Source organism: Dama dama, chromosome 14 (assembly GCF_033118175.1).
Source record: "Dama dama isolate Ldn47 chromosome 14, ASM3311817v1, whole genome shotgun sequence".
In the NCBI taxonomy this organism is placed as follows: Eukaryota; Metazoa; Chordata; class Mammalia; order Artiodactyla; family Cervidae; genus Dama; species Dama dama.
The window spans coordinates 2,262,958-2,286,699 of NC_083694.1; the positions used below are offsets into that span (position 1 = coordinate 2,262,958).

The 23,742-nt window shown below is 55.1% G+C and overlaps 1 protein-coding gene across 1 annotated transcript in view; it reads left to right on the plus strand.

Annotated features, from left to right (window-relative positions):
- The window catches only part of NFASC (neurofascin), a 190,426-nt gene that overhangs the window by 132,614 nt on the left and 34,070 nt on the right, over positions 1–23,742 (plus strand). The window contains exons 9-20 of the mRNA XM_061159899.1: positions 9,380–9,491; positions 9,906–10,090; positions 11,366–11,497; positions 17,011–17,154; positions 17,870–17,981; positions 18,271–18,437; positions 18,910–19,057; positions 20,178–20,302; positions 21,081–21,125; positions 22,216–22,317; positions 22,598–22,795; positions 23,572–23,642. Of these exons, the coding sequence (XP_061015882.1) occupies positions 9,380–9,491; positions 9,906–10,090; positions 11,366–11,497; positions 17,011–17,154; positions 17,870–17,981; positions 18,271–18,437; positions 18,910–19,057; positions 20,178–20,302; positions 21,081–21,125; positions 22,216–22,317; positions 22,598–22,795; positions 23,572–23,642 (1,541 nt within the window). The remainder of the gene's footprint in view (positions 1–9,379; positions 9,492–9,905; positions 10,091–11,365; positions 11,498–17,010; positions 17,155–17,869; positions 17,982–18,270; positions 18,438–18,909; positions 19,058–20,177; positions 20,303–21,080; positions 21,126–22,215; positions 22,318–22,597; positions 22,796–23,571; positions 23,643–23,742) is intronic.

Here is a 23,742-nt window from a genome sequence, read left to right on the forward strand (position 1 = left end):
GTGTTTCTTATTCTGGATCCAGGCCCAGAGAGGACCCCTGAGAAGAAAGTTGGGTTGTCTGAGGTGTTGCCTCAGTGCAGAAGGGACTGCCTGCCAGCTGGCTGAGCAGAGGAGGACAGTCTGGTCTGCCCAGGGGCCTCTGGAGCCAGGACAGGGCTGGCAGCCTCGGGCAGCAGGGGGGCAGGATCAAGGCAGCACCTCCAGTGCCTCACCAGGGTCCCTCTCTCCGACCCAGGCTCGGAGTCTGCCTGCTCTGCGGGGACTGCAGGGTCAGGTGGCTGCTGCAGTCCTGGGCAGAGGCTCTCACTGGTACGTGGGGTAGAGGCAGGGAGACGGAGGTGGTGAAGAGCCTTCCTTTGTAGAAATAAGCAATTGACGATTTCAACAACCTTTAGAAGTTGGACTTTCCAGAAACATCCTTTTCTCTACCAGAGTTAGGTAAGGGATATTTGTTTCTGCTTCGTTTCTGGGTCCCCTTCTCCACCGAAACTCTCTCCTCCGATTGCTGAGAAATGCACTGGGTGTTGGGAACAGAACCCTGTCGGCTTCCTGGAGTTCTCCCACGGGCAGCTTTGGCTGGGGAGCAAGTTCTGGGCATCCGTGCCAGCTCAGAACTGGGCTCGGCTGCTTAAAATAGCTCAGCTGTGCTCTGTCTGCTTTCCTGCCTGGAAAGGACACAAGCGTTTTCTTGTACCTTCAGAACCAGGTCTGGGAGTGGGAGACAAATCAGACAAGTTGGGACAGCTTCAAAGACTGTTTTCACCAGGGGTTTCTTTCACAGTCTGCCCACTGAGGAAGAAATAAATCTCATCACAGCCAATTTTTTATTACCTGCATTAAAGGATGGAGAGAAAGGATCTGATACAGAACACTGGGCAATATAAAATTATTTTAAAATCTTGTCTTGGGAGGTAGTCAAAGACAGTGAAGTGGGAGTAACAAAGAGATGCATGTCCCACTTTGGTACCGGGTGCCTCCCAGGGACAGGAGTCAGCTGTGGTAAAGGAGCAGGGCTGTCCTTGAGTCAGGCCAGAGAACTAACCCTGCTTCCTCTGATGTCTGTTGTCTAAGTGACCTTCTCAAAGGCGTCAGGAAGTCTCCCTGAATTTCTCAGATGTGCTCCAGAGTCCACAAAGCGTGAGGTCAGTTCTGAGCCTGGGCCCTTCCGCCACAGCTGGTGGCACCGGAGCGTGGGGCTCCCTGTCCTCCAAGGCCCAGCCACTGCTCCTCCCGCCCCATGCTGCCCTGTCTCTTCATGCCAGTGAGGGTCAGTCTCCACCTTTACCTCCAGATAAACCCAAGCCACCTTCCCACACACAGGCAAAGTCTTTTACAACCAACACACCCCTTTTTAAAGGATGGTTCTGAATAATGAAACTCCTTCTAGTGGATATTAAGCAACTCTGGGATGCAGAGCAATGCTGGTGCTCCTGTTGCCTCCCCACCATGAGTTATAACAGGATTTGATCTGTCTTCCAAGATGCAAATGCTCTGGCAGCCTCTCCTCCCTCAGGCTGCTAGGCTGGGTCCAGGCTTCTCGGGGCATCTGCTTGGCTTCCAGTCGGCTCTCCCATCCCTACCCTCTGTTGGTGCTGTCAAAACTTGAACCAGTAACTGGAAGGGGACACTGGTAGGAGAATGAAAAGCTCCTTACGGATGTTGGCATGATTATATGCCCCATTCCAAAATGTCTTTTTCATTGAGGATTAAATGCCCAAAGGTTTTCATTACCTAACATCAGAGCCCACTGGTCTTGTTCCATAAGGAATGGTTTCATCCTAAGTTAGTCCAGAGAGCTTTGGACCTCTATCTTGTTAGCAGGCCTTTCCTGTTCTAAGTGTAGAACTCACAGCTCATGCACGCTCTCCTGTCCCAGGCTCCCTTTCTGAGCCTGAAATCCGAAGCTCAGCCTAGCTGTCCCCTTCTCCCTGAAGCACTGCTCGCCTCCTCAGAAGGAGGCGTTTCTGCCAACAGACTCAGTGTGGAGACCGGGATAGTGCCCGTCTGTGCAGGCTGGGGAGTCCTTTATGCTGGTCAGTGCACGACTGCTGGGCGCTGCCGAGGGTCCTCTGTCCCCTTCTGTTGGTGACCTGTCTGTATCTTCTCCCCTCGTTTACCCCCCACCCCTTGCGAGTTGGCTTCTGCCTGGGTGGGGCTTGGCTCTTGCCCCAGGGCTAACTAACACTCCTTTCTCTTTAGAGACCCCAGGAGCTGGCCTGATCCAGAGTCCTGGGAACAGAGGATTTTGGCGGAAAAGAGTTGTTCAAATTGCTACAGGATACCACTAATTCATATCTCATTTGTTTGAAATTATAGTATGACCAAGCAATTAGAGGTCATGCCTAATTTCTTTATTAAAAAAGAGACTTATTATTGCCTTCTTTTGCAGGATTTAACCTTTTCTTCCCTTTTGGGAGCTGTTTTGTGTTGCTTGTTCTTCACCAAGCGTATTTCCTTTCCACATATGCTGTGTGTTTCCTTTGCAAAAGACCACTGGTGCTCCCTGGTTGTTTTGTGGCTTTGCATTTCTGTTGTTCTCTCCCGTTTATTCCTCCTTGACCTCTCCGTGGTCCCTGTTTGCTCACCCTCTTTTGTTTATTGCAGACCACCCCTATAATGACTCGTCCTTAAGAAACCACCCTGACATGTACAGTGGTGAGTCGCCGTGGTAACCTTGGGAGTAACCTTGCCTGTCCTAACCCCAGTTTGCCTAACTCGACTGATACCATGTCATTAACTCGTGCCGGGTGCCAAGTCTTAGAGTTGGCCAGGTCAGGGTACCAAGGAGACTCCTGCAGAACTGGGAGGAAGGTGGCCAGTGCAGAAGGTGGAGGTGCTCATGTGATGGTGTGGTCTCCTCAGAGATGCCAGCCTCCAGTTGTGAATTCTGGGCAAGTTTGACCTACCTGGTCAAACCAGGGTAGGACTTCAAAACAGCTTCTCAGAGGTTCAGTAGAAACTTAGGAATCAGTGGTGGGTAGACAGAGAACATCTGAAAATAAGGGAGTTCCCACAGTCAGGAGGAGACAGGAAGTCTCATTTCTATCAGTGGCTTAAAGAGCACAGAAAACTTTGTAGTGCTTGTTTAGCCAGGTTTAAGAGTCTGGATGTGAATTGCCTGCATTGTGCTCTAGCCTTAGTCACTGGGGATACATTTCACAGGTCCTATGTCTCTTTAAAATTCACCTGGGAAATAGGAAGAAGAGTCTTGCTCTGAGTTTTCTTTCAAGGTAAGTATAAATGAAGGTGGACCATCCATTGCAGTCTATCACCTGATTCTCTTCCCTCCTCTGGAAGTGTACTCAGATCCAATCCCCACCCCCTCTGCCACACATTTGCAAGTCATGGGACAATTTCCATGAGGCATATTTCTAACTCATCACACAACTGGTTGCTCAAGCTGATTAGTAGAGTAATTGGCTGTTTCCACACCTGAGCTACCCCCCAAACATGGCTCAAGGATGTCTCGTTTTCCTTGAGCAGGCAGAGGAATCGTCATTTGCTGGCTCTGGAGACACAGCTGCTCCCAGCATCGGTTATGACTCAGAGCTAAGGCTGCAGGTCCCCAGGGGGGTCACTGTGGGCCCAAATAGATAGGAAGTGTCTGTGTTGTGATGTGCTAATATAAACAATGATCAGTGTCTGGAGTTGGGGAAGGGAAGGGGGAGTGAGAGCCAGGGAGACAGGCAAAAGCTTTTCCTTGGCATCGAGCCACCAGAGCCACACTGAGATCCTCCCAAAGAGATTTACTGCCCAAGAATGCAGGGGACCTTTGTTCGATTCTGGGCACTGCTTTCAAAATAATGGGGCCAACCACCATTATGTCAAGAGCCTCAGAGCGCTGGTGTGAAATGTGCCTTTTTCTAAATTAGATTTTGGGTAATCTGTTATGGAAGTAGTCTTTAGGTTGGAGTCTGTAGAAGCCAGTAAGTCTCATAGAGGCCATCTGGTCCAAGCTCCTTGCTTTATAGAAGATAAACCATTGAGGCAGACGTGTAAAGTTGTTCTATCAATGATATGTTTGAGTATTTCTAGCCATTTAATAAACTAGTTTGTGACCGATGGTGGATAGTATTATGAGTAAGCAGGAGTTACAAGAATCATCCAAGGCTAGTAAACTAAGCAAAGCTCACGGGAGCTCACAGGAAGATTAGCCTCATCTCCTCAACCCAAGGTAGATGGGGCTAACCAAGTATAACCCGGGCTAGAAAGTGTGTAAAGTCAAAGTGAGGCATATGCTGAACAAAGGACAACTAGCTCAGTTGCTTCTAGAAGAAAACAGAAGGTGAAAAGGAGAGAAGATACAGTCCTTCCTTGAGTTCCTGGACAGAGAGGCACAGTGAGATGAGTAATGCCCAGTACCCTTCTGAGCTTAGATTTGAAATATGCCTCTTTTGCAACAACAGGGCCAGCCCAAAATCACACTTTTCCTAGAGTGGTTTGGTATCCTGTGAATGTATGCCAGGTGTCCCCTGACATGCTAAGTAGCAGGGGGAAGCTGGTCTGAGATGGTGACTTGCCACTTAGAATTCATCCAGGCAAGGAGACAGTCTGCCTGGAATTATCTCAGGCTCTAAGACATGCCATCAAGTGACCTTGGGCAAGTCATTTAGTTTGTTGGAACTTTAATCTCCTTATCTGCAGAATGCGTATATTACCTGCTCCAAAAGATTGTTGCGAAGATTAAATAGGATAATGTGCATATGTTCCTAGTGAGATGTGAAACACATCCATGATTAATAAATGTTACCATTGTTGGTGTTAAAGAGGATGGTTTAGTGTTGACTGGATCAGGCACGGTTGTTCTTTGCTTCTGAAATTAACAGGGACATGGAGGAATTGTAGAGAAGCTTAGGGGAGAGAGACAGGCACAATCACAGGAAGAAAGTACTATGGAGGGAGAAATTGTAGCGCAGACTAGAAAAATGAAAGCTTTTCCAGTTCTCAGCTGTGCTGAAAGCAGGGTAAGAACAGAGCCCCAGCTCCTGCGTGAGGGGCTGGGGGTAGATTTATGGAAGAGATTTCTTGGCAGTGGAAGGTATTAAATGTTACTAGGCAAAGAGTTTTGCGCATCTTCTGGGATTGCTTGGTCAGCCATTTCTAGAGCCAGAGAGGTGGTGAGATGCCAGGAATCCAGCCGCGAGTTCTCAGTTCCGAGAACTGGAAGCAGCAAGGGTAGGATCCAGCCACCCCTAAAAGCTGAGTATGGCAAAGGTTTTCAGACACATCTGATTCATCGAACTCTCTTCTGCTGACACGCAGTCCTTGACAGAGACAAGCAACTCAGGTTTCCATTAGTCTTGCCGTGTCCTCTTGCAGGAGACTACTGAGGCAGTTTTCCTTGTCTCTGTGAAGCCAAGGTGGTTGAGGCAGAGGCATCTCCTGACCAGATTCCCTGGAAACCCACGAGTGCACTCTTGCACCACAGCAAGAGCAGCAGAGGATGGACTGCACATGACCTCGAGGTCAGATGAGCCCATGTGGGACGCTGTGAGTCTTCAGCGATGTGAGCGTTAGCAGCTGGATTCTGAGTTTGTCCAGATATGAGGTCTGACTCAGCCTTGATGATCAAGGAGAATGAGAGAAGCATCATCACACTGGAGAGGCTGGATGCCCCCCTCTGAGAAGAATCCTGTGAAACACTGTCATTTCCCTACGCACACAGCTCATAGAGTTCGCCTTTGTCTCTAGCTCTCTTCCGGGGACTGTGTCTCCCAGGAAAGGAGTGAGCTACCCTCCCTTGGGAGCAGTGGCTCCCAAAGGTACCAGCTGGATTGTCCTTCATAAAATTTCCTGTAAATCCCTTTCACGTAAGGGGACATTTCTTCACAACCTCCCCTTTGAGTCCAGCCTTTTCATCCCTTAAAGATCCCGTGTGTCACCCTGACTCCTCTTTAAGCCTTCCATGGCCTTAACAGTCCAGTTGAGATGTCTTTGGAGCCTCTTGACATCCAGCCCAGCTTCTGTTTTTCCAATCTGGGAGAGAAGGATCTCCCCATCTTTATTGAATAGCCATCGAGGAGAGAAGGACTTCTCAGCTGAGATGGCAAGAACAATATTTGAGGAAAACATCATGGAATAGTTTCACCAGAGAAGCTCATTAAAACAAAAATATCTTTCTCCTTTATCTCTTTTGCCCTTGAATTTTGGTATTCTTTGGTTTGAGTAAGAAAGATCTTCCCAAAACTGACTGTCAGTAGTAGGAAGAAGTAGGGTATCAATCTTTAAAGAGAGAGGCAGTATAGAATAGATGCTGCAAGTCAAGCTCTGGCACCAGTGCTCCAGAATCCAAACATAACTGGCTTGTGACTTTGGCAAGTCTGTTGACTCTGCTGAGCCTCTGTTGGAAAATGAGAGGCATGCCCCCACGTTTGCTGTGGTTTTCGAATGTGACGATGGGGGTAGAGATGGAGCCGAGCTGGTGCTTGGCCCACAGTGAGCGGCCAGGCAGCAGCCCTGACTGTGACCGCTGCCTTTAAGATACTCTTCCTTGTATTTTTGACCTTTGGCCTGGTTCCCAGTGGCTTCTCCTCCTTTGGGACGACTCTGTGGTTGCTAGCCCGCATCCTGTAAATGAAGGATGCTGTAGCCTTTTTATAGGCCCAGCTGCAGTGTGTCCAGGAAGCCACAGGGGACTTCTGTGCTCACTTCCCCCTTTTCCATCCTGAATGCTTTGCTGGTCATGTGTGCTTACAGGGCTGCATGCTAAGGTGTGAATTAAGTGTCCACAGGGTCACAAATTGGTTTCCGCAGGTTTGGGTCCCACATGGAAGGAATATGCTGACTGAACTTCCATGTAACCCCACGGTTCCCGGCTCTCAACAGATTCACCAAACTGGCACCAGAGCCTCCTGCCTTCAAATCTCCTTCTCCTCCTGGTGCCCCTGACGTTGTGTTGTCTGACCATTTGGGCAATTCCAGGTTGATGGGTGGGAGGAAGCTGCTGCTTGGCATCAGGCTTCTTTGGTACTGAGAGCTGGATGCGATTACAGTTACAGATGGTAACCGATTAACCACATAATGGATTAACCCCTTCAGTAGCTGCTGTTGTATGTGTGTGTGTGCTGGTGGGACAGATGAGAACATCTACACAGAGAGATGACACGGGGTAAACTGTTACCTTCTTTTTTCTTCTTTTCTCCTCTTGAATTCATTCATTCCACAAACATTTACCGAACACTTGCTACATGCCATGTATTGTCCCAGCAGACTAATTACCTCCACGTATGTTTCATCATTCCTTCCCCTTGATAAAAGGATAAAATACCTGCCAGTTCTATGACACACCCTCCCCTGATGGCTGATGGAGAGAAGCTAGGGGCCCGTAGGACAGGAGCCCCGCTGTGCCAGCCAGACCCCAGCTAGCCCATGAGCCCAACAGGGGCACTGAGACAGGGCTCCTGCCACCCTGTCCTCATTCCGCCAGCACCCAGTAACTGAATCCAGGCCCCCCTGGAAGCATGCCCGCTCTCACTCCAGGCACCCAGTAACAGTACCCGCCCCACCTGGAAGCATGCCCACTCTCACTCCAGGCACCCAGTAACAGTACCCACCCCGCCTGGAAGCATGCCCGCTCTCACTCCAGGCATCCAGTAACCAGACCCAGCCCCGCCTGGAAGCATGCCTGCTCTCACTCCAGGCACCCAGTAACAGTACCCGCCCCACCTGGAAGCATGCCCACTCTCACTCCAGGTACCCAGTAACAGTACCCACCCCGCCTGGAAGCATGCCCGCTCTCACTCCAGGCATCCAGTAACGGTACCCGCCCTCCCACCTGGATGCATGCCTGCTCTCACTCCAGGCACCCAGTAACAGTACCCGCCCCACCTGGAAGCATGCCCACTCTCACTCCAGGTACCCAGTAACAGTACCCACCCCACCTGGAAGCATGCCCGCTCTCACTCCAGGCATCCAGTAATGGTACCCGCCCTCCCACCTGGATGCACGCCTGCTCTCACTCCAGGCACCCAGTAACAGTACCCGCCCCGCCCCCCCCACCTGGAAGCATGCCTGCTCCCACTCCAGGCACCCAGTAACAGTACCCGCCCCACCTGGAAGCATGCCCGCTCCCACTCCAGGCACCCAGTAACGGTACCCACCCTGCCTGGAAGCATGCCCGCTCTCACTCCAGGCACCCAGTAACAGTACCCACCCCCCCCACCTGGAAGCATGCCCGCTGTCACTCCAGGCACCCAGTAACAGTACCTACCCCGCCTGGAAGCATGCCCACTCTCACTCCAGGCATGTCTGAAGGCTCCCAGACCCTGGCAGCCCCGCCACCCCTCCAGCTGAGTCAGAGACCCATTAAATCCGTGGGTAGGCCCAGCTTGGATTTATATTTGTAACTCTTCTTGTTGACAGTCGTACACCTTTTGAGCAAAGGTGACCCCTCCAGTTTGCCCTTGCTTTGGGGTTCCTGGTTACAGAACCCTTGTTCTTCCTCGTCCCATCTCATTCATTTCCGTAGAACCGTGCAGAGAGCTCTAAGGGAGAGGTGAGGCTCCGGTAAGGTGGGGTCCACTGCGCTGGGGTGTCCTCAGACGTGCATGACCCCTTCCACAGGGAAAGAGCCACCCTGAGCGTGTCGCCTCTGTGAGCCCCTGTCCTTGGAAAGCTGTGTGTGTGTCACTGATTGCAGGCCCCAGGGCTGCTTCAGCCTGGTTGAATGGTGGAGCAGCTCCTCCATCTTGGCTGCGCTTGCCTCTCACCCCTCCCTCAGTCTCTCACATCCAATTAACACCCTCCTCCCAGCCATGCCAAAGTCATTAGTGATGCAGCAGAATGGTTTTTAGCCCCACAGTGATTTCCTGTCATCCCTGTTCATTAATTCTCCTCCTGTCTTTGCTAAACCATTAATAATGCTCGTTGCATCTCTGACTGTTCATCTGAGTCTTTGTGGCTTTATCCCAGCTCCTTGTCTCCGGGGTCCCAAAGAGCAGGTTGTCTGTCCTGTGGCCCCAAGCTGAGACGGCCTCCCTGGGGCCACCCCTGGCCTCTGGATCCCAGCACAGGATGCGCAGGGAGTGGACTGTCCCTGACCAGGCAACCCTTGCCCCTTCCGGGGCCGGAGAGGCTTACTGAACTGGGGGGATGCTGGGCTCCTCTTGGCAGAGCCTCTCAGAGCTTAGAGCTGCTCACACACATGTGCCGGCGGGGCCGAGGAGCCCCGCGCTTCCTAACACACCTCTCTTAATGATGCCCCAGCCCCTGGGGTGGTTTCAGCAGTGCGGCAGGGGGCGGGGGTCTGGGGCTGGTGCCTCTGCAGCTAAGGGCATCATCAGGAGGGCACGATGACCTTTCTCTCTAGTCCAACAGCTCGGCGCAGCTGGGACAGCCCTCTGGGCAGTAAGCTCACAGAGCTTGTTCCATCCTGTTTCAGCCCGAGGAGTTGCAGAGAGAACACCCAGCTTCATGTATCCCCAGGGCACTGCAAGCAGTCAGATGGTGCTTCGTGGCATGGACCTCCTGCTGGAGTGCATCGCCTCTGGGGTGTACGTACGGTTTGCACCCCCACTTCTGCCCGCCCCACAGGAGGATGGGTTGGGGATTTGTGCATGCTCTGTTGTTGCAACATTTTGCAGGGGGTGGGGTGGGAGAGAGAAGCAGACAGCTCCTAATGAGGACGCTGCCAATCATAGTCATCCCATTCTGGCCGCCTTTCTTTCTGAGATAATGAGGAGAGGAGGTAGCTAGGCTTCCTGTATGTGTGAGACCCCCTTAGCTGAGTCCTTTGTGCGCCCTGTGGCTGAGCATCCCCTCTGCACAGAAGAGATCAGCTCTCGAAAGACACGCGTCCTCCTGAGCCCAAGTACACCGTAAGGACACCCAGGTATCCTGGGCTCCACACAGGTGTGGCACAGCCACATTTAGTGGTAAGCCCCTATTTCTTGCTTCGTCTCTCTTAGCCCAACACCAGACATTGCATGGTACAAGAAAGGTGGGGACCTGCCATCCGACAAGGCCAAGTTTGAGAACTTCAACAAGGCCCTGCGCATCACCAATGTGTCCGAGGAAGACTCTGGGGAGTATTTCTGCCTGGCCTCCAACAAGATGGGCAGTATCCGGCACACGATCTCGGTGAGAGTGAAGGGTACGTTGTGCGCATTTCTCATTATGACGGTCTTCCAGCCCTTTACTCCATGGCCACCCCACCTCGGGGTGGGTGCGTGAGTGGGGAAACACCAGCATGCTGATGAGTGGGGAGACACCAGCACTCTGATGAGTGGCAACAGCGACCTGCAGGAGTGGTGTCACCCCTGGGTGTGTGTGCGTGTTGTCAGGGCAGGGAGGAAAAGGAGTGTCATAGGTGGAGACACCCCCGCACCGTTGCCCTCCTCCCCTGAGCGCCTGGGGCTCTCTCAGCAGGTGCACTCTCTTCTGTGGCCCATTTGGATGACCCGGAACCTGTCTTTCATTTCGCATTCCCATTCATGGTGTCTTATCTTAGCCCTATGCTGTCTGTGTACTTGAACGTGGTTCTTTTTAAAAATGGGGAGGGATCATGGCCTGAATTATTTTTTTAATAATTTCCCTCCCCTAAAAACACCTGAGCTGTTGTCAGCAATGGAGCACGTGTCTTTGTGGGTCCCAGCCATGGGGCTGGGGGGTCCACCAGTCACTTTTCAGTCTGAATGGTGGGGCTGAATGGATGATCAGGATGATGAGGTTGAATACCACAGAGCAAGAACTTTCTTAGCACATGCTCATTGACCTGTGACCTTGGTTTCAGCACCACACTCAGAATAGGGGTGCTTAACTTTTATTGGGGTTTCAAGATCTTTGAACTCTGATCTGAAGGACCCTCTTCTCAGAAAAATCCACATATTCACAAAATTTCCAAACAGTTGGAAGGAGTGGCCAGCTAAGAGGTTCTAAGCTAACCAAAGCTCAGTGGGAAAAGAATGAACAGCACGCCTTTCCTAAGTGGTCTGATCTTGCAGCAACAGCAGTGGAAATCCAGAGAGGCCAGCCCCTGCTACTTTACCACCCTCCCCGGCTTGAGCCCTTGGGCACACATCAGGAGTGCCTGGGTAGCTCGCAAATCATTGGCCGCCTGGGCTTCCCCCGGGGATTCTGACTTAGTAGGTTGAAGATGGGCTCTGGCATTCATGTGTTTTAAAAGCTCTTCAGGAGGCCCCAGTTTAGAACTTCTGTTCAGTGAACTTGAAATAAACCAGTCCGCATCTGTAGTGCCAAGTCGACCAAAGGTCTGGACCGTCATCCCATCAGGACGAGCCCTGGGCAGGTGGTGGGGGCATGGGGCTGGCACTCGGGGGCTCCTGCCTTCCGAGAGGGAGCCCGCTTGGTTTCCTCTGCTTGCTTGTGTCATTTGACACCCTCGCCTATGCCTGTCCTTGTCTTCCAGCTGCTCCCTACTGGCTGGATGAACCCAAGAACCTCATCCTGGCTCCTGGTGAGGATGGGAGACTGGTGTGTCGAGCCAATGGGAACCCCAAGCCCACGGTCCAGTGGATGGTGAATGGGGAACCTTTGCAATGTGAGTAACTGCTACTGTCCTGCCTGTCTCTGCTCTCCCTCCTGGGAGCATCCAGCTCCCCACCCCTGTGGACCAGCTCTGTGCCCTCAGAAGTGAGGGAGCAGCCCATCCCTTTGGACCCTTCAAGAGGGAGGAAGCCTGCCTCCTTTGTGTGCAAGAGAACAGGAGGCCTGTGCCCACGTTTAGGGGATTTCTGCTCCCTGGGGCTTTTTCATAAATTTCTGCTTTCTGCCCTTAATAACTGCAGAGCTCAGTCTGAGAGCTGGGGACCTCAGCTGTGTCCCTGAGAGTATGGGCTCTGGGACATGGGGTTCAGGAGGTAGAGGAGACCTTGGTAGCTGATCACCATTGCCCCCCACCAAACCCCTCCTTCTGCTGAGGGTATAAAAAAGGCAGGGTTGTGTGACAACATGAAAGATAATGGTCAGAAATGAGGGGAAGCCCCTAGAAGAGCAGAGATGCGCGGTGCAGTTACTGAGTGCACACTGGCGTCCAACAAGACTTAGTCCCACCCAGATGCAGAGGTGTGTGGCACCAGGATCCTTCCGCCAGAGGTCTTGGTCAAAGTTTCACATCTGAATTCACTCTAGTTGCATTTACTTTTTTAAAAATAACTTTATTTATTTGTTTTTGGCTGCACTGCGTCTTCATTGCTGCACAGGCTCTTCTCTAGCTGTGGTGAGCAGGGGCCCCTCTCTAGCTGTGGTGAGCGGGGGCTACTCTCTAGCTGTGGTGAGCGGGGGCTCCATTCTAGCTGTGGTGACTATGGGCCCCTCTTTAGCTGTGGGGACTGTGGGCTCCTCTCTAGCTGTGGTGACTCTGGGCCCCTCTCTAGCTGTGGTGAGTGGGGCTCCTCTCTGGCTGTGGTGACTGTGGGCTCCTCTCTAGCTGTGGTGACTGTGGGCCCCTCTCTGGCTGTGGCGAGTGGGGCTCCTCTCTGGCTGTGGTGACAGTGGGCTCCTCTCTGGCTGTGGTGAGTGGGGCCTCCTCTCTGGCTGTGGTGACTGTGGGCTCCTCTCTAGCTGTGGTGACTCTGGGCCCCTCTCTGGCTGTGGCGAGTGGGGCTCCTCTCTGGCTGTGGTGACAGTGGGCTCCTCACTGGCTGTGGTGAGTGGGGCCTCCTCTCTGGCTGTGGTGACTGTGGGCTCCTCTCTAGCTGTGGTGACTCTGGGCCCCTCTCTGGCTGTGGCGAGTGGGGCTCCTCTCTGGCTGTGGTGACAGTGGGCTCCTCTCTGGCTGTGGTGAGTGGGGCCTCCTCTCTGCCTGTGGTGACTGTGGGCTCCTCTCCGGCTGTGGTGACTGTGGGCTCCTCTCTGGCTGTGGTGACTGTGGGCCCCTCTCTAGCTGTGGTGACTGTGGGCCCCTCTCTAGCTGTGGTGAGTGGGGCTCCTCTCTGGCTGTGGTGACTGTGGGCCCCTCTCTAGCTGTGGTGAGCGGGGGCTCCTCTCTAGCTGTGGTGACTGTGGGCTCCTCTCTGGCTGTGGTGACTGTGGGCCCCTCTCTAGCTGTGGTGACTGTGGGCCCCTCTCTAGCTGTGGTGACAGTGGGCTCCTCTCTAGCTGTGGTGACTGTGGGCCCCTCTCTAGCTGTGGTGACTGTGTGCCCCTCTCTAGCTGTGGTGAGCGGGGGCTCCTCTCTAGCTGTGGTGACTGTGGGCTCCTCTCTAGCTGTGGTGACTGTGGGCTCCTCTCTAGCTGTGGTGACAGTGGGCTCCTCTCTGGCTGTGGTGACTATGGGCCCCTTGCTAGCTGTGGTGAGTGGGGCTCCTTTCTGGCTGTGGTGACTGTGGGCTCCTCTCTAGCTGTGGTGACAGTGGGCTCCTCTCCGGCTGTGGTGACTGTGGGCCCCTTGCTAGCTGTGGTGAGTGGGGCTCCTTTCTGGCTGTGGTGACTGTGGGCTCCTCTCAAGCTGTGGTGACTGTGGGCTCCTCTCTGGTGCTAGTGACTGTGGGCTCCACTCTGGCTGTGGTGAGTGGGGCCTCCTCTCTGGCTGTGGTGACTGTGGGCTCCTCTGTAGCTGTGGTGAGTGGGGCTCCTCTCCGACTGTGGTGACTGTGGGCTCCTCTCTAGCTGTGGTGACTATGGGCTCCTTTCTGGCTGTGGTGACTGTGGGCCCCTCTCTAGCTGTTGTGAGTGGGGGCTCCTCTCTAGCTGTGGTGACTGTGGGCTCCTCTGTAGCTGTGGTGAGTGGGGTCCCTCTCTATCTCTGGTGACTGTGGGCTCCTCTCTATCTGTGGTGCCTATGGACTTCTCTCTAGCTGTTGTGAGTGGGGCCTCCTCTCTGGCTGTGGTGACTGTGGGCTCCTCTGTAGCTGTGGTGAGTGGGGCTCCTCTCCGACTGTGGTGACTCTGGGCCCCTCTCTAGCTGTGGTGACTATGGGCTCCTTTCTGGCTGTGGTGACTGTGGGCCCCTCTCTAGCTGTGGTGACTGTGGGCTCCTCTGTAGCTGTGGTGAGTGGGGTCCCTCTCTAGCTGTGGTGACTGTGGGCCCCTCTCTATCTCTGGTGACTGTGGGCTCCTCTCTATCTGTGGTGCCTATGGACTTCTCTCTAGCTGTTGTGAGTGGGGGCTCCTCTCTAGCTGTGGTGACTGTGGGTTCCTCTCTAGCTGTGGTGACTGTGGGCTCCTCTCCAGCTGTGGTGACTGTGGGCTCTTCTCTGGCTGTGGTGAGTGTGGGCCCCTCTCTAGCTGTGGTGACTGTGGGCTCCTCTCTAGCTGTGGTGACTGTGGGCTCCTCTCTAGCTGTGGTGACTGTGGGCCCCTCTCTAGCTGCGGTGAGTGGGGCTTCTTTCTGGCTGTGGTGACTGTGGGCTCCTCTCAAGCTGTGGTGACTGTGGGCTCCTCTCTGGTGCTAGTGACTGTGGGCTCCACTCTGGCTGTGGTGAGTGGGGCCTCCTCTCTGGCTGTGGTGACTGTGGGCTCCTCTGTAGCTGTGGTGAGTGGGGCCCCTCTCTAGCTGTGGTGACTGTGGGCTCCTCTGTAGCTGTGGTGAGTGGGGCTCCTCTCCGACTGTGGTGACTCTGGGCCCCTCTCTAGCTGTGGTGACTATGGGCTCCTTTCTGGCTGTGGTGACTGTGGGCCCCTCTCTAGCTGTGGTGACTGTGGGCTCCTCTGTAGCTGTGGTGAGTGGGGTCCCTCTCTAGCTGTGGTGACTGTGGGCCCCTCTCTATCTCTGGTGACTGTGGGCTCCTCTCTATCTGTGGTGCCTATGGACTTCTCTCTAGCTGTTGTGAGTGGGGGCTCCTCTCTAGCTGTGGTGACTGTGGGCTCCTCTCTAGCTGTGGTGACTGTGGGCTCCTCTCTAGCTTTGGTGACTGTGGCGTCCTCTCTGGCTGAGGTGAGCGGGGACTCCTCTCTAGCTGTGGTGCGTGGGCCTCTCACTGCAGTGGCCTCTCTCCTTTTGGAGTTCGGCCTCTGGGCACAGGCTCAGTAGTTGCAGCCCCCAGGCTCCAGGGTGCAGGCTCAATGGTTTTCCGCTCGGGCTTAGTTGCTCCGTGGCATGTAGGATCTTCCCAGGCCAGGGATAGAACCTGTGTCTTCTGCATTGGCAGGTGGATTGTTTACCGCTCTCCAATGCCAGGGAAGCCCAGCTTTACATTTTAAATGTCCTGTCATTACTTTCTCTAAAGGGTCAGAGCAAATACAAACTGTATTATCAACCAGATGGGACAGAAAGTAGATGGTAAGAACTCAGAGCCTAACTCGTGAGCAACAGCTGATAAAAGCAGGTGGAGAGGTAGGGAGACAGGCAGAGGAGAAGGCATGAATGCACCTTTCTAAACCTTTATTGTGTGCCGGGCACGGAGCATCCCTCTTACCTCGTTAACCTCAGACGTTGAAGATGAGGAAATGAAGTGCCGCCTTTGCAGCGACCGCCCCGAGGTCACATGACTCGGAACTGGGGGAGCTGGAGGCTGCTTGACAGTGCCTCAACATGCCCTGTTTGGTACTGAGCCTCTAGTTATCCTGGGAAATAGCCTCCCCCTGCATACAAGTCACTTACTGATTTGGCCTGTCCTCTGCCCTTCTCCCTGTCCTGGTGGCACTTGGGGGATAAGGCAGACAAAGGTTCTAAACTCCACAGCAACATTAAAGAAATGCAGATCCCGGGATTTGCAGCTGAGCCCTGGCCCTGGGGAGGTCCCCGTCATTCAAAAGAGTGACTGGGAGAAGCGCTGGTCACCTTGCCAGGCGAGGAGACGTAAAGTTGCTGGCGTTGCTTCCCTTGTGCCTTTTTGCTGAGACGCCGGAAGGAGGCTATGGATGCTGACCTCAGCTTTGTTCACTGGCTGATTCCGCATCTCCAGGCTCAGACCTACTGTCTGTGGGGTGGCGCCCGTGGGGCCAGGCCCTGGGTCCCCCTCTGCCGACTCCTGTGGAAGGTCTGAGTGATCTTAAGTGAGGTCATAGAACACACAAGCCAAGTCATCTGGCCCAGGTCCTAAACCTTACAGAGGAGAGGCACCTCATGCTGGTGAAAGATAAGAAAAGTGTGGATTCTTTACATTTCTGGAAAACTTGTACCACTCATTATCTCATTCTTGCTCTCTTACCCTACTCTTCCTAAGTGTAGGGGAAGATAGAAGTAATGCTTCCCTACTTAACTGGTGAAGGAAGTAAGGCCTGGAGGGGTTACTGATGTGCCCCGACTCTTAGAGTGATTCGGGCTTCCCAGGTAGCGCTGGTGGTAAAGAACCCCCCTGCCAGTTCAGGAGACATAAGAGATGCGGGTTCAATCCCTGGGTTGGGAAGATCCCCTGATGGAGGGTGTGGCAACCACTCCAGTATTCTTGCCTGGAGAATCCCATGGACAGAGGAGCCTGGCGGGCTACAGTCCATAGGGTTACAATGATTTGGACGTGCCTGAAGCGACTCCCCAGCTCCGCTTTCTGCATCCGCAGCCAGTGGGGCCAGGAGAATGCGGCAGGGGATGTCCTGTCAGTGCGCACAGTCTTGGAAGTCTTCTCAGTCTTGGGAAGGTCAGGTCACTTTGGCAAATGCAGGGACTCATCAACTTTCAGCAGGTGTCCACCTCCAGGTTTAACTTCGTGGACGTCTGCAGAGTGCTCTGCTCAGAGGATGGGAAGCGGGTAGGTCCCACCTAGTTGTGTATTGCTTTATGCTTTTCAAAACACTTCTGAGTATATGCACATTGGATTAAAATGATAACAGCAGCCATAGTCAACCCTCCAACCATATGTGCTCAGGCCTCTTCTAATAACAGGCATAGACTCTCCAGTCATCCTCATAGAAATGCCGCAGGGTGATATATTATCCCCAGACAAGGGGACTGAAGCGTTTGAGCCATTGAATAGGGCCGGTGGGTAATGTGGTTAGAATTCAAACCACAGCTGCCCAGTTGCCACATAGCTTTGACCGGGATTCCTGTTCCCATTGGACGGATTGAGAAGTAAACTCTTGCTAGGCTCAGTCCTACCAGGGAGCCCTGGCCCGAGTCCCACATGCCCTCTGCCCGCCCTCCCCGTCTTACGAGGAGCACCTTCATGTCTGTAGCGGCACCGCCCAACCCCAACCGTGAGGTGGCCGGGGACACCATCATCTTCCGTGACACGCAGATCAGCAGCCGGGCCGTGTACCAGTGCAACACCTCCAATGAGCACGGCTACCTGCTGGCCAACGCTTTCGTCAGCGTGCTGGGTGAGTGTGCCCATCCCGCCTGCCGCAGGGGCCTCCTGGGCCCTGCTCTGAGCGTGGGCTCCCTCTCTGCCTGAGAGATCAGTCAGGCTTGGGGGAGAAGGGCAGCAGGGTGGCGAAGTGTGGAGACCCAGGATGAAATGAGGAGGGGTGATGGAGGACTGCAAATCCACAGAGCTGGGTGTGCAGACAGTTCATTCCACTCAGGACGAATGGAGAGCTGAGACGCCAGTCTCCGTCCCCTTGCTCCCCTGACAAGAGGGGGGACAGTCTCACCTTCTTGGTGTGTCCATGTTGAGTCTCCCCTGGGTTCTCCGTGGCCTCAGGGTGGGAACTATCCTGAGTGTGTTTGTGGCCCTCCTGGAGCAGGCAGAGCGCAGTGGGCAGTTGCAACCAGGAGAAGCCTTGGGGCTGTGGAGGGGCGGATACTGAAGCTGCTGGAAGGCTGGAGGCATCCTCTGCAAAATTGGGACTGGATGTGGACTAGGTGCAGATGGATAAGCTTCCTCCTTCCTCACCTAATCCAGGAGGGAGGTTGATGGGGGAAGTCATGCTGGTATTTAGAAAGCTGCCCCGAGGAGAAGGCACATAGAGATAAGACTGGTCCCTAAGGATGGAGAGGAAGGCAGACCCCATCCAAGGTCAGGGTTAGGTCTCTGGGGTCGCAGAGGAAGGCAGACCCCCGCCCGAGATCAGGGTTAGGTCTCTGGGGTTGCAGACGTGCCGCCTCGGATGCTGTCACCCCGGAACCAGCTCATCAGGGTGATCCTGTACAACCGGACCCGGCTGGACTGCCCGTTCTTTGGGTCTCCCATCCCCACGCTCCGATGGTAAGTTCCGGGAGACCAGGCCTCCCCGACGAGGGCATCTGTCTCACCTCTGTCATAGCATTCAGCCCATGAGAGGGGTTCAGCAAGTCCTGGGAGCCACAAAGGGTGGAAGCGGAGATGAAGCTGGCAGAGCATCTGGGTCAGGCCTCTTATTGTGCAAAGAAGGAAACTGAGGCCAGAGACTTGCCAAGGCCAGCCACGGGTGGGGGCAGACCCATGGGTTTGGGGTCCCTCCCCCCCGGGCTGGTCATTTCTCAGTATGCTGTGTGTCCTGCTGCTCTGTTGTGAGGTTTAAGAATGGACAAGGAAGCAACCTGGATGGTGGCAACTACCACGTCTACGAGAACGGCAGTCTGGAAATCAAGATGATCCGAAAAGAGGACCAGGGCATCTACACCTGTGTTGCCACCAACATCCTGGGCAAAGCGGAGAACCAGGTCCGCCTCGAGGTCAAAGGTAAAGGAGAGGGTCCCTAGGTAGAGGGCACAGTGGGTGGGTGGGGGGGCACCTTTAACTTTGAGGATGCCATCTCCTCAAAGTTACCCGTGTGTGTCCCTTTAAAACGCACCACCCTTAATCCCTAGTGGGATTTAATCCCTAGTGGGACCTCCCTCAGGGCCCCCGGCTGGCCTGGGTGCTACACGCACTGAGTCATTACCTGCCCTGGGCAGGGATGCCTGCTTCCCACACCAGCTCCCCACCACCGCCCCAGAAACTACTTCCTGTGTTGCTGAGCCAGCAAGAAAAGACCTGGGCGTAATTTCCATCAGGGATCTCCTATTCCAGGCCTCCCTGACCAGCTCACCTAACTGAATCCTATTTCTGCCACCCTCCACGGTCCGTGTAAGCTGGTCATACGTGTCACCCCGTGGCCGCTCGGGGGTGGAGGGTGGCAGAGAGGAGCTTGAGCTCAGACGCTTCTCTGCAGACCCCACGAGGATCTACCGGATGCCCGAGGACCAGGTGGCCAAGAGGGGCACCACGGTGCAGCTAGAGTGCCGTGTGAAGCACGACCCCTCCCTGAAGCTCTCGGTCTCCTGGCTGAAGGATGATGAGCCGCTCTACATCAGCAACAGGTCTCCGCTCCTGCCTCCCCGGCTGCTGCTCTCTGGGGCCCTGCCTCCTCCCTTGCTCCTGGCGATGCGTGGACGCGCCCGGGGCTCCCGCGTTGGTGTGTCGCTGCAGAACCACTGAAGAGGGTTCTGGGAACCTCCGGGGAGAGACCCCCTCCAGTGCCTGCCCTCTCTCCGCTCAGCGCCCTGCTCCTCTCTCCTCTTCCCCCGCCTCTTCTCCCCTCCTTCCCTCCTTTCTCTCCTCTCTTCATCTGCATGCTTTTCTCTGTCCTTCGGCCCCTCCTTGCTCCTCTTTGGCATCCAGGTCAGGCGCCCTATGCCTCGTTCCAGCCCAGCCAGCAGTGCCGCGTCCCCTGACAGGGCTGCCTGAGCAGGCTCTGACCCTGTGGTTAGTTGGGTCGCCCTTACTGCACCCTGGGCCCACGCCTGTCCTCTCCCTCAGCCAGATTTGGATCTGGTTGGAGTTGAGGGCGGGCCCAGGCCTAGATGGTGTTTGAAGTCCCCCGGGTGTTGGGAATATGCAGCCGGGGCTGAGAACCTTGATCTGAGCCTCCCCTCAGGCTCTCTTCTGTACCAGCTTCGGCCTCGGGGCAGGGTGCACGTGGGCACTAGCTGGGTCTGCTGATCATCTGGTTTCCTGGAGGGGCGTAACCCTGCAGCAGGCACAGGTTTGCTGGCACTCAGGAATGCACCCAGCTCCTGGGTGCCCTCCTCCCTCTCTGGAGACGGCTCAGGGGAGCCCAGGGAACTGGGCCGAGCGCAGGCATCACTCTGGGTTGAGACAGAGCTGAAAGCTTGAGAAGACCTGCCTTCAGGGGTGGGCCCAGCTGCGCCCTAATTCAGGAGGGGAGCGCCGCGGACCCGGGGGGATTCGAGCATGGTGAATACGGAGGGGGCCGCTCTAGCACCGCCCGTGTTCCTATCCTCTCTGCCAACACCACAAGTGCTCAGGATGACAGGAAGAGCCAGCCCCTCCCACAGCACTGCAATGGGGTCCCCGTCCCTTAGGAGCTCTGACTCACTGTCCCCACCCCAAGGAGAAGGCAGACAGGCAGTGCCCGCCACCCCCTCCTCCCCACCTCACTGTCTCCCCTCCACCTTCCTCCAACTGGTTCCTTTGCAGGATGAAGAAGGAGGAGGACTCCCTGACCATCTTCGGCGTGGCCGAGCGGGACCAGGGCAGCTACACGTGCGTCGCCAGCACTGAGCTGGACCAGGACCTGGCCAAAGCCCACCTGACCGTGCTAGGTAACCACCGCCGCCCGCCCCGCGTCCAGGGAGGTGGGGGTGGCTCTGAGGGCAGTGCCCGCGGACAGCCAGCCAGCCAGGCGTGGGGAGCCTATTGTCTGAGGGTCTGAGGGTTAGGAAGCTGCTCCTCTCAGAACAGGCTGTACTAGATGCCTTACCTCCTGAATGGAATGGCTAACTCGCCTCAATCCTCAACTGAAGGGTGCCAGAGGGAGAGGGATGCACGGGGTTCTTGTGGTCGTTTTTACCAACTTTACAGCTGACTCTTAACCACTAGGTCAACTAAAACTGCCCATCCTTGAAACAAGCCAGCTCTGTGTTTGGCCTTCCAACACCTGCTGCTGCTTTATTCTCTGCCCGCCTTTCCTGGAGGGATTTCACAGGGTGCCAGGCACCTCTGATGACTGCCTCTTGGCGGGCCCTCGCCCCCAAGCCAGACTGTAAATACGAAGCCATCCCAAACCCGGGGGTGTGGTCTCCCGCCCAGGAGAGCATATCTTCTCTTCACCTCTGCTGTCTTGGTGCATCCCTGCACCGTCCCGGGGAACAGTGGGCCCAGATACAGTGCCCGCACCAGGACAGCAAGCAGACCGCATGCCCACCCCCGGCTGTGGAGGGGCACGGGAAGGCCTTTGTGAGGGCCGGGGCACCCTCCATGGGGCGGGGGGCTGAGGCCGAGCAGGGGCCGCTGTTCCAGCCTGGCCTCCTGATCCCACCCTTAGAGCACCTTTATCCCCAGATAACCTGCTAACCTAGATAACCCGTCTTACCTTTGCAGCTGATCAGGCTACTCCAACTAACCGTTTGGCTGCCCTTCCCAAAGGTAATTCGTACTAACCCCGGGACTCGCACCAAGCCCTCGAGGTGTCTGGGAGGGTGGCGCGTAGGAGGAGGAGGGCCCTGCAGGAGAGGGGTGCTCTGCACAGGACAGGGGGCAGCTCGCCCCGCCCCTGCCAAGTTTGACCCTCTCAGGAGGCCCGGCTCCTCCTGAGCCCCTTGTGTTCCCCTCCCCACCCCTCACCTCTGGCCGTGCCCACCACTCCCCTGGGGCAGTCTGTTCTCTCACTCCACGTGGTCTCGGAACTCTTGCTTCCAGTTATCCATAGGCCTATCTTTTTGGCAGCCTCTCCAGATCTGCTGTTACACACCCATTAACAGTCCACGTGCACATGTGTGAGACACACATGAATGTGGCTGCTGGGACTCATGTTCCAGATCCTTCCAGTTACCAGCCAAACTATGGAAACAGCTGGTTCATGGAGCCAGGATGGGAGAAAAGAAACACGCCTGCCCTCACCAGTCAGTGGCCAGATGGCTTTATCCCTCAGCCAGGAGGGCGCTCACACCCACTTAAGAAATCCAGTGAGACTGGGGCCCCCCAAAGGTGCTGCCCCACCCTTCCTGGGGACCTCTGTCCTGCTGTCCATCATGGAAGCTTCTAGACGGAGCTGCCCTCTCCTCCCTGGCCTCATCCTCTGTGTTTGTCCCGCTCCCCCCACCCCCCTAACTGCTCTGCCCTGCAAGCTCTCCAAACACCCTCCTGGGCTCCTGCCCTCTCAGAGCCTCAGCACACACAGTAGAAGAAAATTACACGCAGAAGTCCCATATTTCTTACCTAAAGCTGTGACCCTTTCCCAAATGCTTCCACTCCAAGAACACCCACAGGTTGGGGTGGGTTGGCCCCAATTCTCACTGCACCCTACACCCCTTGATATTCTTTGGGGGCTGGTGGAATTCGGGAGTCTTTCCTCTTTGTCCTTCCTTGAACCCCAAGGGCAGGGTGGCCCCTAGGCTGACCCTCCGGCAGAGGCTGGGGTTGGTCCCTGCGGGGTGAGCTCAGCCTGCCCAGGTCCTGTCTGCGGGACGGTGGCCGGGCCAGCTCTGACTCCGGAGGCCCCTCCCTCTGCCGCCAGGACGGCCGGACCGACCCCGGGACCTGGAGCTCACTGACCTGGCCGAGAGAAGCGTGAGGCTGACCTGGATCCCAGGGGACGACAACAACAGCCCCATCACAGGTCAGCCACGGGCCGGCGCCAACCAGAAGAGGGGGGTGCAGCTCGGCGGCCGGCCCGGCCCCAGCTTCTGGCCCCGCCGCCTCCTCACTTGGCGTGTGCCCTGGGCTGTCAACAGAGTGGAGGCTGTGGTCTATCTCCTGTTCTGTGTTTGGGTGGAGTTCGTGTGCCTCTGTCTCCCCATGGGAGGCTGTCAACACTGCTGGGAACCCCGGGGGCACACCTTGGGAAAGAACTCACTGACTCAGCTTCCCAGACAGTCCCGCCTTCCTTGCCTCCTCAGACTACGTTGTCCAGTTTGAAGAAGACCAGTTCCAGCCAGGGGTCTGGCATGACCATTCCAAGTTCCCGGGCAGTGTCAACTCAGCTGTGCTCCGGCTGTCACCCTACGTCAATTACCAGTTCCGGGTCATCGCCATCAACGAGGTGGGCAGCAGCCACCCCAGCCTCCCGTCTGAGCGCTACCGAACCAGCGGAGCACGTGAGTGCTTGAGGGCTAACGGCAGGTGCTGACGCCCAGCACCCGAGTACAGACTAAGTTCCCCAGGTCCCCAGCCACGTGAATTTAGGCAAGCTACTCCAGGCTTCCTCATCTATGAACCAGAGAATAATTGCACCATCCTTCTATGGGGCTGTTGTGAAAATACAATTCAGGTCCTTAATGTGATATGCATGTAGTAATCACACAATAAATGTTAACTGTCATGTTTATTATTACTAATATTATGAATAATTCTCAATGATCTGCTTTAAAGGGAATAGCTATGAAGATTGGCAGTAGAAATATATAATCTCATGTTGTATCAGGTTTCTTAACATACTTGGGTAATGAAATGCTTAGATTTCTGAAATCATACTGGCTCATTGAGGGTGAAAGATGCTTCCCCCAAAATGTTGAATGCCAGGATAAACCAAGTTGGTGTTAAACACACTTAGTGGATAATCCACAAAGGGGATAATCCATATTGAACTGGCTCTATTGATCATCTAAAATGTGGAAAGCCTTATAATAAATGCTATCTTGTCAGGGATTAAAACTCAGAAGAAACTATCCATCTTTTGGGGGTCTAGGTCTCAGCTAGGAAGGTACATCATACATGCGGCAGCGCGGCAGAGCGAGCTCAGCTGTGGAGGGGACAAGGTGTTGAGACATGCAGAGATGAGCACAGAGGGGCCAGTGGGCTGGGGAGGAGAGGCTGTTCACTGTGCCCTGTGATGCATACCCCGGGTTTGAACTGGTCTCCGTTTGGGTTCCAGCCCCCGAGTCCAACCCGTCCGACGTGAAGGGAGAGGGGAGCAGGAAGAACAACATGGAGATCACGTGGACGGTGAGAGCCCCTCCAGCCCACCCGCAATGCTGGCCTGGCAGTCTGGGGGCCCTCGCCCTGTGCAGCCCTGGGGCCCCCCAGCTGCAGGCTGGCTCAGACT